Below are 15,245 nucleotides of genomic sequence, written 5' to 3' on the forward strand. Positions count from 1 at the left end.
CCACAAGGATAGCAAACCAGACGTGTGTGTGTGTATATATATATATATATATATATATATATTCATTTTGTTATATGCATTTGTCATTTTTAGGAGTTTTTTTATTTTCTATTCAACTTTTTTTTCAGCTTTAGTAATATTGTACTCCAACTTAAACTTGTTTTATTTCAGTTGCCAAGGCAACATTTATCATGTTAATTATTTTTTACTTTTTTCATTTTCTGATATTTAATTATTAGTTCATTGTTTTAGTAATTTTGTTATGTGCTTTTGTCATTTTATCTTTTGTTTTTTTTATTTTCTATTTAGCTTTAATTTATTTATATTTCAGTTTTAGTAATTTTAGTACTTCACCTTAAACTTAATTTCAGTTAAAAACATTTAATTTATTTTAAGTTTAAGTTTAACTTTTTCATCTAATATTTATTTCTGCGTTATTTCAACTGACAACAGCAACAAAAAAAGTTTTGTTTTATTCATTAATTCATTCATGCATTTACATTAACACTGATGTCTAATAGCCTTGCATGACTGTAGCACGAGTAATAAGTACATGTTTGATTTTTTGCCTTTTTTTTTTTTTTTACACTACCGTATTGTCCAAGTCTTGACTCCTTTGAGTGCCCTTATTGCTGGAGTTGGCGATTTTTCAATGAGCTGCTGAACATATGCTCCTGTTAACCCTCATAGTAAAACTAGTTCAAATTTTAAGTGCACTATGCATCACTCAAAAAAAAAAACAAATCTGCCAGTGGGGTCAGAAAAAGAAATTTTAACACAAAGGGAATACGAGATTATTGCTCTTAACTTATTGGCAGATGATTTTCATTCATGTTTTAAGTGTGAACTCATTAATTTTAATATTTTTTTCAGAAGGTAAGACTTAAAGGGATAGTTCACCCAAAAATGAAAATGTGCTGTTAATTTGCTCACCCTCAGGTCATGTTATAGGTGACTTTTTTTCTTCAGTAGAACAGTAAAGACGATTTTTAGGTGATTCATAAAATGCAAGTCAATGGCTGCCGTCACTTTGAGAGTGAAAAAAGCATATACAGGCGAGACAAAATTAATTCCAGTGGCTCCTGATGATATATTGAGCTCTTTTGTCTCGCCTGTATCTGCTTTTTTTTTACTCTCAAGTGCCAGTAGCTGTTTTTTGAATCACCAAGGATAGCGGTTTCAGCTAAAAAACCTCTTTACTGTTCTACTCAAGAAGAAAAGTCACCTGCATCTTGGATGGCCTGAGGGTGAGCAAATTAAACGCAAATTTTCATGTTTGGGTGAGCCATTCCTTCAATATCATGTAGTTTTGCTTCTCAAGTAAATGTATCTTGATTTAAGAATGTTTAGATATTTGTACTGGTGAATACAAGACAGAAATACTAATAAATTATTTTTGCAGATCAGCCGGGGTGTTAGGGGTGTTTCATATTAGGCCAGTATATATTCACTGTAATGCCTTCCAGATCAATTTAATATTCTCACATTCTACTGAATAAGTAATTGAAACAAAACTGCATGCAATTTTAAATTAACCAGATCCATGAATAATAAATTAATTGATTCATTCATTAAAAAAATTATAATAATAATGATAATGGAACATTTTATGCAGATTAGATTCATCATTGTTTTGTGTGATTTCATTTGACATTACCCATTTCCTGCTGTCACGGCTTAGTGGCTTCTTTCCTTATATAGAATTTAAAATAATACATCATGTACATAAGCTTTACAGCTGTTACTTCTTGCCCAACTTGTTAATGAAAACAAGGATATAATCAAAGGAAAATTTGGAGTTGGGATAACCAAAAAATCATACATGGGAAAACATATGTGTGCCAATAAATGCAGCGTGTTTCTAAAATGTTTATGTTTCAAGGCAGATTGCTGGCAACAGCCATTTTAGCCTGGCTGAAAAAAGCAATAGAAACCATCACAGAATTTGAATGGTTTTACTGGTTATAATGAGAATTGTACTGGTTTTAATGGTAACTGTAATGGTGCTTGTTGGTCTCTACTGGTAATTGGTTGCCTTCTATTGTTAGCTTGTTAAAACCACTAATGGAACATGTCCCAAAACACAGTACAGGAAACATTTTTTTTATTATTTTAATGGTTAAAAGTTGATGGTTTGTAATGTTTGTAATGGTATTTGTAGTGGAAACCATTAGAATTTCTGTGATGGTTTCTATGGTTTTCTTCAGCAGGGACGATAGGCCTAGTTTGTGGTTTGGTCTTAGTGACTTGGGAGTCCTCTTCACTACTCCTAACATTCCACAGATTTAGGAGCTAGTTTTAGCGCTAAAACGCTTTGTGAAATACTCTTAGAGCAAAAATGTAGGAGTCCTAAATTTAGGATTGACACGCCCATTATTTTTAAGATTTTCTCCTAAATCGGCAAGTTATGAGCTACTTTTAGCCTTAAGATGTTTTGTGAATATGGGCCCAGTTCTCTTAAGGGATCAAGGTCATCACTGATAATTATGAAAGCTTTTATGCTCTGCACAGTTTGTCTTTGTTGTTCATTATTTGTGGGGTCAATGCCTTTTTTTCCAAATTCATGGAATTATTCAAAAATAGATTTAAATATAATTCATATACCAATTCCTATGATTAACTTTTTTCAATTTAAGAATTACATTTCATTTTTATATTTTCGTGGGGCTTCAATTTAAAAAAATGTATCGGTGGTTTAATCACCCTGAGAGTGGAAAAGTCTGAAATGTTGGGTATGTCAGGGTTACCGTACAACATTTCTGATAAAAATTCATGATATTTTAAATAAAAATTATTATTATTATTATTATTATTAATGGTAATGATGTGTGCACTAGTGTGTATTGGAGGTATAAGGAAAGTATTGTACTGGATTTTGAAAAGCGCTTTCCTTGTCATCATCTCAATCATCACAATCTTATGCCATTGTTCCTGCAGTTTTCCTCAACTTTAAAAAAAAAAATTAGTTGGGGACAAGAAAAAATCTTGCATGCACAAGTCTGGTGACTATGCGTATGTTGGTAGACGGTGGGTGTTCCATATGCACACCAGTTACTCGATTGTGTGAGGCAATGTGAAAAGCTGCCAGACAAACACTCTGTGAGTAAACAGCGTCTGGGCATAGTAATGTTTGTAGAAGTGACAGTTCCTTTACATAATATCTGTCGTAGAAACAAGATGTGATTTCCACAATCTGATAAACTTAGCTGTGGGGAATGTGTAGGAGGTCTTGAAAACCATTTAATCTCCCTTTTGCAAGAAAACAGACATTGACGAGGTGGAACTAAATGTGAATTGAAAAAAAATCTAGTAGTGTATATATTCTGTTGCATGCATTACTTTGTATATTTAATGACTACATGCATTATTTCAGCTGTGTCCTCTTTGTACAATACGGTTCTTCATGACAAATGATTGCACCTGTTTTGCATAAAGTTTATGAGAATGACAAGATTCAAAAAGCCTTCAAAGAACCTAATTTAGACTCAAGACACTATTTTTGTCCTGCCTTTAACCTGCAGATTTGAATTGATGAAAGTTTAATTTGAAGTCAAGCATAAGAGATTAAAAAAAAAGTTTAGAATCACGTAAGCATTCTTAAGCGATTTACCATTCCAAGACAATTCAAAGGTGAAAAGAAAGATTTTTGTATTAGGGATTCAGTGCAATTCTGTTGAGCCCTCACACTGTATGTACTATGATGGTTATAAGATAACATCATCCTCTGGCAGCCACCTCCAAATTACTTGCATACATCCTGCCAACGTATTTTGCTGAACAACACAATGCAGTTGAAGCATTACAGAATCAGAATTGGGTCTATTTGCTATGTACATTTGCGCTGAATCTTGGCTTGATGAGTTGCTCCCCAAGGTAACCTTATACATGCAATGCTTATCAAATAATGATAAACAATGTGGGGCTATAGAATACTGAATGTTGTGCAGTTATTGTTTACAATATTAAATTCAGGCTATTTAAAAGTAATGTTGTGTTTTTATGGTTATCAGCCAGTTCCTAAAAACACTGTTTGCATTCACACACAGTATTACAGATCATATCCATACGGTGGTTTGAATGCAACTTGTACAATACTAATCTTGTTTTGTTTTCTTCCTCTCTTGCAGGGAACCTTAACCTAAACGAATTTAATGGGGAAAATTAGAAGAGTCTCATTAAGATGACACGCACAGATCCACCTGATATACTAGTATCAACAGTGTATCAAGATGTTAAAGTGAACTCCCTCTCGAACCACTCTAAAGCCTGTCATCCCTCAAAACAATGTGATTCCCCATCCATCAGCAAACTGGAGAACACTCGAAAAAGCAAAGGCAAAAAGAGGCACTGCCGTAGCTTTGACACTGAGTCTATGGACAAACCCCGATATCATACAATAGCAATGGAGTACCCATACCGAAGGGCTGAAAGGAATGCGGCCAATCCAGAGGTTGCCTGGAACGCCTTAGGTCGCCAACAAGGGCATGGACTCCACCGGTTTTCTTCCCCAGACATATTTAGCTACCGTCTCACCTCCCAGCCAATGACTGCTGAGATGTCTGGTGAAATTGCTGTGACAGAACAAAAGAGGAGGACTAGATCTAGAAGTGCCTCACGGGTTCAGACCAGCCTAACTCCTGTATCTTTTGATGCTTCCCCTCCAGTGGCAAGGAGGGGCCGGGAAGCTCAAAGGGTGCATCGAAATACTCAGCCAAGGCCGGAAGTTTCCCCAAGAAAAGAGTCTTCCTATGCCGCCACGCGAGCACACATGAACGAAGTACATCCCATCAAATTGCAGCCGCAGAGGAGTGATACAAGCAGGTATTCCCCTGTATATGTATCTGAAGGCTTTGATGAAGGAAGGCCAGAGAAACCTGCTACTAGTCCTCATGTTCGGTGCCGGGTGGACATCAAACCAGATGAGTTGGCCGTGCAGCAAGGAGGCCGAAAGGCAGCTACACCCCATGTGGACATACCTTGGCAGAAGTATCCCAGCAGTGGCAGTCGGAGTCTGACAGTGCCTCGCCATTTCTCCACTTCGAGGACACCGACTCCCACTGAGTCCTTTACTGGAGAGTACAGGCAGGCGAATCAGTATTCCGAAAGTATGTCAAATAGCTACATACAGCCTATGGAGATCCCTTTACAAAAGGTGGTCTCGCCACGGGAGCCAAGGGAACAATATGGACGGGAACGAAGGGCTCATTCAAGCCCCAATGTGCCAACTAAATTCTTCTATGCAGAGGATTTGGGGAAGTATGGATCTTCAGCTCCATCAAGGACTTATTATCAAGATGACCGATACAGCATTCCTAGCCAACCCTATTCACCTAAAGTTCAATATGTACAAGATCCAAGGACTCACATTGTTCATACTGTACCTTCCCGGCCATATTTCACAGAAATCGACACCTGCCATTACCCTGGACAGCCTGTGTACCCTAAAACCTATGCTGCAAGTGAGCCAGAGGCATATATAATACAGACACCTCCAGCAAGGACTTTCTATGGCGATGACCCAAGGACATATCAGATTCAAACGGCCCCCCCTCGGATCTTCTACATGGCCAACCCCTACACGCCACCAATGGAGCATCATATTCCTGCAAGGGCATGTTACACCGAGGGAAGACGACATGCCCGTGTGGTGCAGCCTCAATCAGAGGACTGGTACGGCTCAGAGGTGTCTGGCTACTCAAGCCATTACCCTTCCTCGTATGTCTCACAGGTTACTCCCACAAGAGTTAGACAAGAGCCAAAGCTCACAACTTGGTATGCCAACCCATGCATGGAGCCAGCAAGAACAGTAACAGACCCTAGACCGTACTCAAGATCTTGGGATAACATCCTTGATACCCATGTAGAGCGAGCACAGCCAGTACCCCGAGGGAAAAGTGATGAGAATCTTCTTTGTCAGGGGGTACTACAAACTTCAAGTGAAAGACCAAAACCTGTGGTTGTCAACCTTTCCAGCTCACCAAGGCGTTATGCTGCACTGTCCTTATCTGAAAACTCTTTGATTGACAAAAGTCCAACTGAGGCCCGGAGCTCTTCGAGTAAACTGTGGTTTGTCACACCTGAGATTACCATCACAGACAATGATATCAGACCAAGCAATCTTAGTAAACCAGAAGCACGCTCTGCAAGTTGGGATGTGTTGGATTCAAAAAGTGCCCCAAATCAAGAAGCCCCTCAACGTGAAGCAAAGTCCCGCTTTGGAGAATCTACCAAAGAGAAAACGCACAGCAGCACATCCCTACAGCAAAGTTTAGAGCAGCTTGATGAGCTTCTAGCTGACCTTGTCATCGATTACAAACCTCCAACTAGGAGGACCAGTGAAGACCTGCTTGATCAAGGATCAAGGAGAAAGGATTCGATGGCAGGATCTGAAAGTGGCATGCCACTTGACAAACAACCCACTTCAATAAAAATAGATCCTGACACACTAAGAGACACTGATGGGAGTTGTGACGGCCTGAGAAGTACAGAAGAGTGCTCCCCTGACCAGAGTCCCGATGAGGACGACACAATGATGTGTTCAAACAATAAATGCCGTCGGACTGAGACCTTGTTTAACGCCTGCCTCTACTTTAAGTCCTGCCACAGCTGCTATACCTACTACTGCTCTCGCAACTGTCGCCGCGAAGACTGGGACGTCCACAAGGAGAGCTGCCTCTATGGGCGAATCGGTAGTGTGTGTCGCCACGTTATTAAGCACTGTCGAGAAACCGCAGAGGTCCATAAAGCTTTCTCCCGTATTGCCAAAGTGGGATACCTGTCTCGGGGCAGGGGTGTCTTGTTTTTGGGATTTCCAAATCCAGGTTCGTCCACAAATTTCCTTCAGTTTGGACTAGAAAGTCTACTCATGTCGCCAACATACTTATCTCTCCGTGAGCTGGAGAGCTTCAAGGATAACCTTGGGGAATATTGCAAGGAGCTCCAAGAGGCGGGAAAGGAATATGACCCTAATGAATGTTTTCTCTTGAATGTATCCATCGCTGTTGGTGATAAAGTGCCTGACGGACCATCGCCAAGGGTCCAAGCCCCAACCGTCAGGAAGTTTGCCAAGATTGCTCTTGCCTCCTACAGCCCGGAAAAGAAGGTCCATCGGAAGGAAAGCGACATGGAGACGTTGATCCTGACCCCACCGCCAGGTATGGCTGACATTGACAAGGAAGGTGAGGAGGGAAGGAAAGCCCGGGAGATCTGCTTCATCAACATTCAGCGGGAGTTGAGGATACGTGGGGTGTTTCTTCGCCATGAGTATCCCAATGTCTACCAAAAGCTCTGTGAGTTTGTTGAGAATAACAGGAGGTTCACACCCACTACTATTTACCCTATTGATAAAAGGACTGGCAAGCAGTTCATGTGCATGATAATGGCAGCCTCTGAGCCACGAACTTTGGACTGGGTAGCCAACCCACATCTCCTAGATGACATTATTTAAACAAGTGCACCTTTTATATATTAAAGCATAGATCTCACTATAGTACATATCTAAATATATCAAGCTTATTTGTTATACATGTTTATAGATATGTATTTTGCTAATGAAAAAAATGTATTCATGTCTGCAAGGTCAGTATTATTCAGTGTTGGAATATTGCCCATCAGATGTTGAATATGAGTAATTCACACTGTTTATTCATCGACTTGATATCTAGTCCCAGGATTTGTTTATGCTTCACTGGCAATTACTGCCATTCTTTGCTTTGTAGCAATTCTCTTTTGATATTCTTTTATTGTTCATGAAGAGAGAGAGAAAAAAACAATCCTTATTTTGGCAAACTACAGAATTATGTACTTATTTACATCAGAGCTGAATATTTTTTCCTATGCAAAAAAAATTACCAACATTGTCCCGCAAAAATTTTGAAAAAGTTTTGGCTAAAGAAATATAAAACTGTATTTCTTTTTATCACTAAAAAATAATATGCATTTTATTGATATGTTAAATACAGGCATTATGTTATATTATATTATATTGTATTATTATAAACATACAGTTAAAAAAAAGAACTTAATGCAGAGTAGAAACGTGAAATGTACTTTGAGGAACGGCTTTAATTAAAAAGAGAGCTGCTTAGAATTAAGCAACACCTAGAATTTTGTGCTCCATTTACAAAAATGAGTTTACCAAGTTGGTTTACGTAATTTAGGTTTCGAGTTAATGAAGTAATTGGTGCTTTTATGTATGTTTAGTAGAATTACTTGAGCAATAATGAACTCGAAGACAAAATCTGGAAAATATTGGTATCAGTGATGTGCTGCACATTAGGTGTTGGCCGGTACTGTTCCATCAGAAACACTGTGAACTGAGATATCTCTTATATGCGTGTCATTGATAGAGGTTCCTTGTGATCACCTATTAGACTTGGAAATATTTTAGTAGTTGTTAAGATTATGAGGGATATGATATCAGATGCAGCTGTAGTTTCGTCTCTAGAAAAATGGAATCAGAGTTGCTGTATGCTATATTGGTTATTAAGCTTGGAAAAAGATTTGTGTGTGTGGTTTTGATTTCACTTGTTTCACATGTGTTTTGCATTGTTTTGACATGCTACAATACAAATGCAACATGTGGTAGCAAAACACAGCACTGATTCTTGAGTTACGGCACAAAATTGTCCACATTTTTATCTGCCATTAGTAGGTCTGTTATTAGCAAGCAACACCAGAAAAATGATTTACTACATCCAAAACAAAATGGTTATGTAAACACTCAGATGTCAAATTTCTATTGTTCTATTGTTTAAAACCATCCTGTATTATCAGTTCATTCTTTAAGTGTAATGCTGGATTTGTTATCCGTAAGTATTTGACCTAACAGTACATGTTTTTATCTGTCGGTGTTGAAAGAAAAATGAAGAAAAACACTGTTACAGTGGGGGGAAAAAAATGGTGCATAAACGGCTTTCACTCAGAAATTTGTAGTAAATTTCACAAATAATTCGTAGATTTTTTTTTCTTCTTCAGTTGGGTAACCTGTTTTGTCCCAGTACTCAAGAATCAGTGATCCAACACCTGTAAAATTTTGTCATGAACTGGCTCCTATTTCATGTCCAAAGCCGGTTTTTCCTTGAATCCCAGTTATACTTTGTTTAGACAAATCTGTTCACTGCTTTACTTGATGAATTCATGTCACTGCACATCCTTCTGTCTGAACTCAGAGCACTGGCAGAACCGCTATAGCACATGTTCAGGTGTTTTGGCCCGGCAGAGTGTACATATACAGTGGTAAACAGAAAGAAATGATTGCATGTGATTCTATTTTTTCTATCACATTACATGGATATAATTAACCTGCCTGAATATTTGATATTTGAAAATATGCTGTATATGAGGGATAAAGTATATAGTAAAATCTATGAAAATATATAGTAGGAGTGATATTTTTCAAGATCAATGTGTCGACCATTGCTGTTATGCTGAAAACAAATGAGACAATGACACGGTCTCACAGAGAAAAAAAAAGAAAAAACTAAAGCTTAAATAAAAAAAGTGTGTCTTTGAAAGATTGTTTCCGTTGTCATATAATTACTAAGACAAAACAAGTCGTAATGTTGCCATCTTGTGTAATTCTTTTAATGTTGTGGCTCCACCATGTGGTGTGTTAGAAGACCTTTCCTGTTCTTTTCACCATGCGACAGCTAGACCTTAGTGAGGGCAGCGCCATATTTGATTATGACAGGAATTAAAACGAGGCTGTGAGGGACTGAAGTGGAGTGCGTTCAATGGATTGTACAGCCCTTACGAAAATTAACCACGGTTTTACCACATAAAAAAAACATGGTTACTATAGTTAAACCATGGTAACCACAAATTAACCATGGTTTTGCTACACCAACCATAGTTCAACCATGGTATTTGTAGTAAAACTGTGATAAATCAATACTCCAAAAAAAAAACATGGTTACTACACTTTTACTACAATTAAAACAATGGTTAATTTTCGTAAGGCTACAGTTGTTGAACAACATACTGATTGCTCAGCTGACAAAAAAAAAATCACTAGACAAAAACAGTTTTGAAAGTCGTGAGTTGTTCAAATTACACGATCTAGGGCCTTTATGCAGTGCGTGCCATTATAAAGAATCTGTCAGTATTTTTACATTGTCTTTTTGTCGTTGGTAGGAAACAACACGTTCAACACTTGGAACGATGACGTCACATGTTATTGTGTTTAACCTCCAGAGGGCAGCAAAGCGCGAGCTAAAATCTTTAGTTGTTTGCATAAACATTTAATCAGGGCTTGTAGGCTATAGATCACTAAATACCATACTGGAATACCATACTAATTTTAATATTGCTGAAGTATGTACTATGTATGAATTTTATGTATGCATAAAATACCCAGATTACTTGACATTTGTCAGTGTGTAACACAGAACAGAGCACGCATGCATGGAATACTGTATCTCACAATGGAATGGGCTCGACTTGTCCTTTTCTTTCTAAAGTGATGATAAACGAAAAGTGCTTTATCTCTGTTTTAACTCATTGTTTGATTGGATTAACAGACATTTGATTTAAGCAGAGAGTAGACCGAAATACAGTTGAACAAGGTGCTTTAAGACATTATCATGCAAATTTGACCATTCTGTATTTTAGCAGTTAATGCACTTAAATTAAGTGAATAATGCACGACAGCTACGATGTATCTGGTCAGTGCGTTCAGAAGCGTGCGTGTTTGCAGAAGTGAATAATATATGCACCTGCTCAGTTTGCAGCTGTCGCCTGTAGACTGCAGTCAGCTTCCGTCTGAAGAACTGCTGCTGCTGCTGCTGCTGGAAAACACACAAACGGAGGATATCCATGGAGAAAAATGAATACGTGAAAATGCATTTTACTGCTGCAGGCTGCCTGATATAAATCAAACAAACACGCGGCGTTATGAATGTGGCTCTTGGTCTATATTGCTTGCTTGTTTTGCAGAATGGACCTGATCCTTTATTAAAACATTCAAAGAGCCTTGTGATTTTTAATTTTAATAAAAGACAAAATCACTGTGCTGTACCAACACAATGCAAATATGCAATATATATAGAGAGATAGATAGATATACAAAACCACATTTCATCCTTAAAAAATTCCCAGGCAGCTCTGAAAACAATGACACTAACACTGAGTGCATCAACATTCAAAGCTAGTGGACTGAAAGGTGGACTACCATCAAAACAATTGCACTCGGCAGAACACAAAATGTACTGTGTGCGAAAGCCAAACTGACACCGTCTGGAAAGAGTCCAGTGAGGATGCACAGAGACACTGCAGTGCTGCAGAGCCGAAACAAGCATCGTGACAGAGCCGAGGAGATGTTCACAGCACTCAGACGGCGGAGAAAGCGAAAACAAGCCTCTTTCTCCTGCAACAAGAATGGAGAAAATCCATCTCCAGCTCCACGACTGTCACTCTGCATTAAGTTTATCGTCTCGGTTGTGGCGAGGTCTCAGGATATTTTTAACCAGTGTCTATCTCCGTTTCTCAAGGAGGGCAGAAAAAGATCTCTCAGGGGCCACAGCTGCAAAGCAAAAACAAGCCTCTTTCTCCTGCAACAAGAACTGAGAAAATCCATCTCCGGCTCCATGACTGTCACTCTGCATTAAGTTTATTGTCTCAGTTGTGGCGAGGTCTCAGGTTATTTTTAACCAGTGTCTATCTCCGTTTCTCAAGGAGGGCAGAAAAAGATCTCTCAGGGGCCACAGCTGCAGAAGAACCTCAAGACAGAGGCGTCTGCAAGGATGTGTCCTCTGCCAGCTGGGCTCTGATCCCCAGTGTTTAATCCGAGGCGAGACGATACCTGTTGTTGAAGTGCTGCTGCTTGCATCCTTTTTAAATGAAGTCCATTGGCTAGTTGGTCTTTTTCGCTACACTGCAAAGTGAAACACAATCAGTGGTTTCTTAAACAGCATTCATGCATCTGATCCTGGGGCAAACACTATGTTCTACTTTACTACTACTAGTTCTTCATATTCAGATGAATTTCCTGATCCCTGTTCAAAATGCAAACACTGAGTGAAAGGTAAACCCATTAATCAAAAAGTAGATCTTAGAATTGCAGTCAATATATAGCTGTAAATAAAGAATTATTTGAGTATATTTTACAAGAAAATAATTTAATTAAAAAAATTTCATTCAACGTGTCACTTGCCATTTCTTTGTAGTTATTTGTGAAATTTGAAACAATTTTCACTCAGAAATTGCTAGTCAAGTTAATCCCACACCAATTTGTTTTTTTTGTTTTTTTTTCCACTTTATACAAGTATGAGATGAAGCAGGGACTGCTGCATGACTCCTTGTTCAGTTGGGTGTCTGGCTCTCTTGAGGCATGTAGGGTTGGTGGAGCAAAGCAAACAAAATGTGACAGAGGAGAGACCCGCACTAGCCGGAGGCTAACAAACGTTCTCGGCTTTGTATTAATGCTGCAACAAAGAGATTTCTTTACATTATACAGAGACCAAACTCATTCAGCGACTGTATGAAGGACGTGGACACCTCACTGCATTTTGACAACATGCATCATTTTTCATGCAGTGACTTGATTTAAAAGATTGTAGCATGACTGCTGTAAAAATCAGCATGAAATCTTCAGATCACATTTACTTCATGAATACATTTTGGTGGTCTTATAATGAGCTATTTTTTGTCTCCATAATCTTTCATCAAAAGATACGTTACGTTAATCAAAAGTAGGCTGTAACTAATACAGTTATGCATTTGGCAGACACTTTTATCCAAAGCGACATTAAAATGCATTGCATTTTATCAGTTTTCCCGGGAATCAAACCCATGACCTCTGCATTGCTAGAGCCATGCTTTTACTGTTTGACAGCTAATAGCAATTACTAATAACTATTTAGTAATTGTTTTAGGCCACTAATACAGTTAACACAGGGTATTTTACAATAGTTAATGCAGTAATTTAATGCTGGTTAATGTTAATGATATGTTAATAATAATGTTAATAACAGCAAATAAAAGATCTGAAAAAGAAGTGTTTGATATAGTATAGTATATAATAAAATAGTATATTTTTTTAAAGAAGTATATTTTTTTGCAGAATATACTTCACTCGCTGATTTCTAAAATGTGACCCTGAACCAAAAAACCAGTCTTAAGTGTCAATTTTTCGAAATTAAGATTTATACATTTATACAAAGCTGAATAAATAAGCTTTCCACTGATGTATGGTTTGTTAGGATAGGACAATATTTGAATGAGATACAACTATTTGAAAATCTGGAATCTGAGGGAGCAAAAAAAATCTAAATATTGAGAAAATCGCCTTTAAAGTTGTCCAAATGAAGTTCTTAGCAACGCATATTACTAATCAAAAATTAAGGTTTGTTATATTTACGGTAGGAAATTTACAAAATATCTTCATGGAACATGATCTTTACTTAATATCTGTTTTACTGATTACTGTTTACTGTGGAGACGTGCTGAAATGGCGTTTGGTGTCGTACTGTATCGCGTACCTTGTCAGTGTCGTGCGCTTTGCTTGGCCATTTGTTGGGATAAACAGGAAAGTGTGTCCAGCGGAATTCAATTTGAGTTTTGTTAAACTAATTAAAAAGAAGCTTAGTTTACCGCGGAAGCGGTCGCGGCTGCGGTCGTGTGAAGACCGAAGAGTGTAAAGACCATCGACTCTACCGTGCGACTCCACCGGGCAGGGACACCGGCAAAGGACATAAGTATCGCTTTTTATCTCTCCTCTTTCCACTTCTGTTTCAGGTTTTTATAAACTATTTCTTACTATGTGTCAGTAAGTTGTTGTTATTTTAGCATGTGTGTTTGCCTCAGTGTTATTTTTTAGGATTACTGATGAACTAATGTACTTTGATTTGTATTAGTTATCTATTTTAGTTTTACTTACAGTTGTAGTCATGTTGTCATTTTATTAGTTTTTTTATTATGTCTATATAGGCTTTTTATTAAGTTTTACTTATAGAGTTTTAGCTTTTAGTTTTAATTACTTTTTCTTATTTGTAAGTCGCTTTGGATAAAAGCGTCTGCTAAATGACTAAAAGTAAAGTAAAAGTAATATCCTAATGATTTCTGGCATAAAAGAAAAATCTATAATTTTGACCCATACAATGTATTTTTGGCTATTGCTACAAACATACCCCAGTGACTTAAGACTGTTGCAAATGTTGTTTCTTGTTTTGACTTTAATATGCAAGTAAATAACAGATCGTTCAGATGTTTTCACATTCAAACATCACTTGCACCTTGCAGAAGTGAAACTAACAACTTAGCACTAAACTCTACCAAATACACATTATTATAGTATAATTTATTATTATATCACAGCATTATTTTATTTATATTTTAGTTTTTCAAATATTTTTTTCTTATATTACAGCATTAATTAGTATTTTGAATTAGCTTAATTTTTTTATATTTTCTGTTTTAATTTTAGTTCATTTCAATTTTACTATGTTTTAGTAATTTATGTGCTTGTCACTTTAATCATCATTTCTTTTTCAGTTCTACCAATTTTAGACTTCAATTAGTTGCCAAGGCAACATTTTAAATTTATATTAAAGTAAAATATAAATTATTTTTAAGAGTTTTAATTAACGATAACAACACACACCAAACCATATGGACTCAAAAAAGACAAAATATGGCAAATATAAGGTGCCCTTGACAAACAAAGCTTTACATTTTTATTTTATTTCCATACTTTTAACAGTGGATTTAAATGTAAAACCTAGTAACCTGCCTTTCTGTCTAAATAGGCAGCAACCCTTTAAGGCACTAACCTAGCTGTGATAAAAAACAACAACAACATGCATTTGATTTAGAGTGCTCTACATACACTCAAAAAGTGCCTCTCGAGCAAAACACATGTGAAACTCGACTGATTCCAATAGAGATACAGTACTAAATTCTAAATGAAACAGCTATTTTTAATCAATAATTTACATTTATTGAATGAAATAACTGATTACTTATCTGCCGGTTTGAATGAGCGTCACGTCGCAATGCCTTCTGGGATTGCCTTATCTGTGAAAGATGCATGCAATGCTGCATTAGAATTTGTCCATAAGAAGCAATCTTAAAATTAAACACAATTACGCTGCCTACCTTATGCAATAGCGGAAGCATGAAAATCCAACAAATCGACACCAGGACAAAAGTTATTTTTTTCAGTTCAGTCTTTAATTAGAAAATCTACTTATATACAGTATACATGTACTGTAGCAAATATTGATTCCATAGGCCACATGATAACACCC

The 15,245-nt window shown here is 37.2% G+C and overlaps 1 protein-coding gene across 1 annotated transcript in view; it reads left to right on the forward strand.

The window, feature by feature from the left end:
* Positions 1-7,858, forward strand: part of LOC107715543 (uncharacterized protein C9orf172 homolog) — a 19,799-nt gene extending 11,941 nt beyond the window's left edge. The window contains exon 2 of the mRNA XM_016521695.1: positions 4,128-7,858. Coding sequence (XP_016377181.1) covers positions 4,181-7,447 — 3,267 coding nt within the window. The 5' untranslated portion in view covers positions 4,128-4,180 and the 3' untranslated portion in view covers positions 7,448-7,858. The remainder of the gene's footprint in view (positions 1-4,127) is intronic.
* Positions 7,859-15,245: the final 7,387 nt, after the last annotated feature.

The sequence above is a fragment of the Sinocyclocheilus rhinocerous genome, unplaced genomic scaffold, assembly GCF_001515625.1.
Source record: "Sinocyclocheilus rhinocerous isolate Xijiao unplaced genomic scaffold, SAMN03320098_v1.1 scaffold2765, whole genome shotgun sequence".
In the NCBI taxonomy this organism is placed as follows: Eukaryota; Metazoa; Chordata; class Actinopteri; order Cypriniformes; family Cyprinidae; genus Sinocyclocheilus; species Sinocyclocheilus rhinocerous.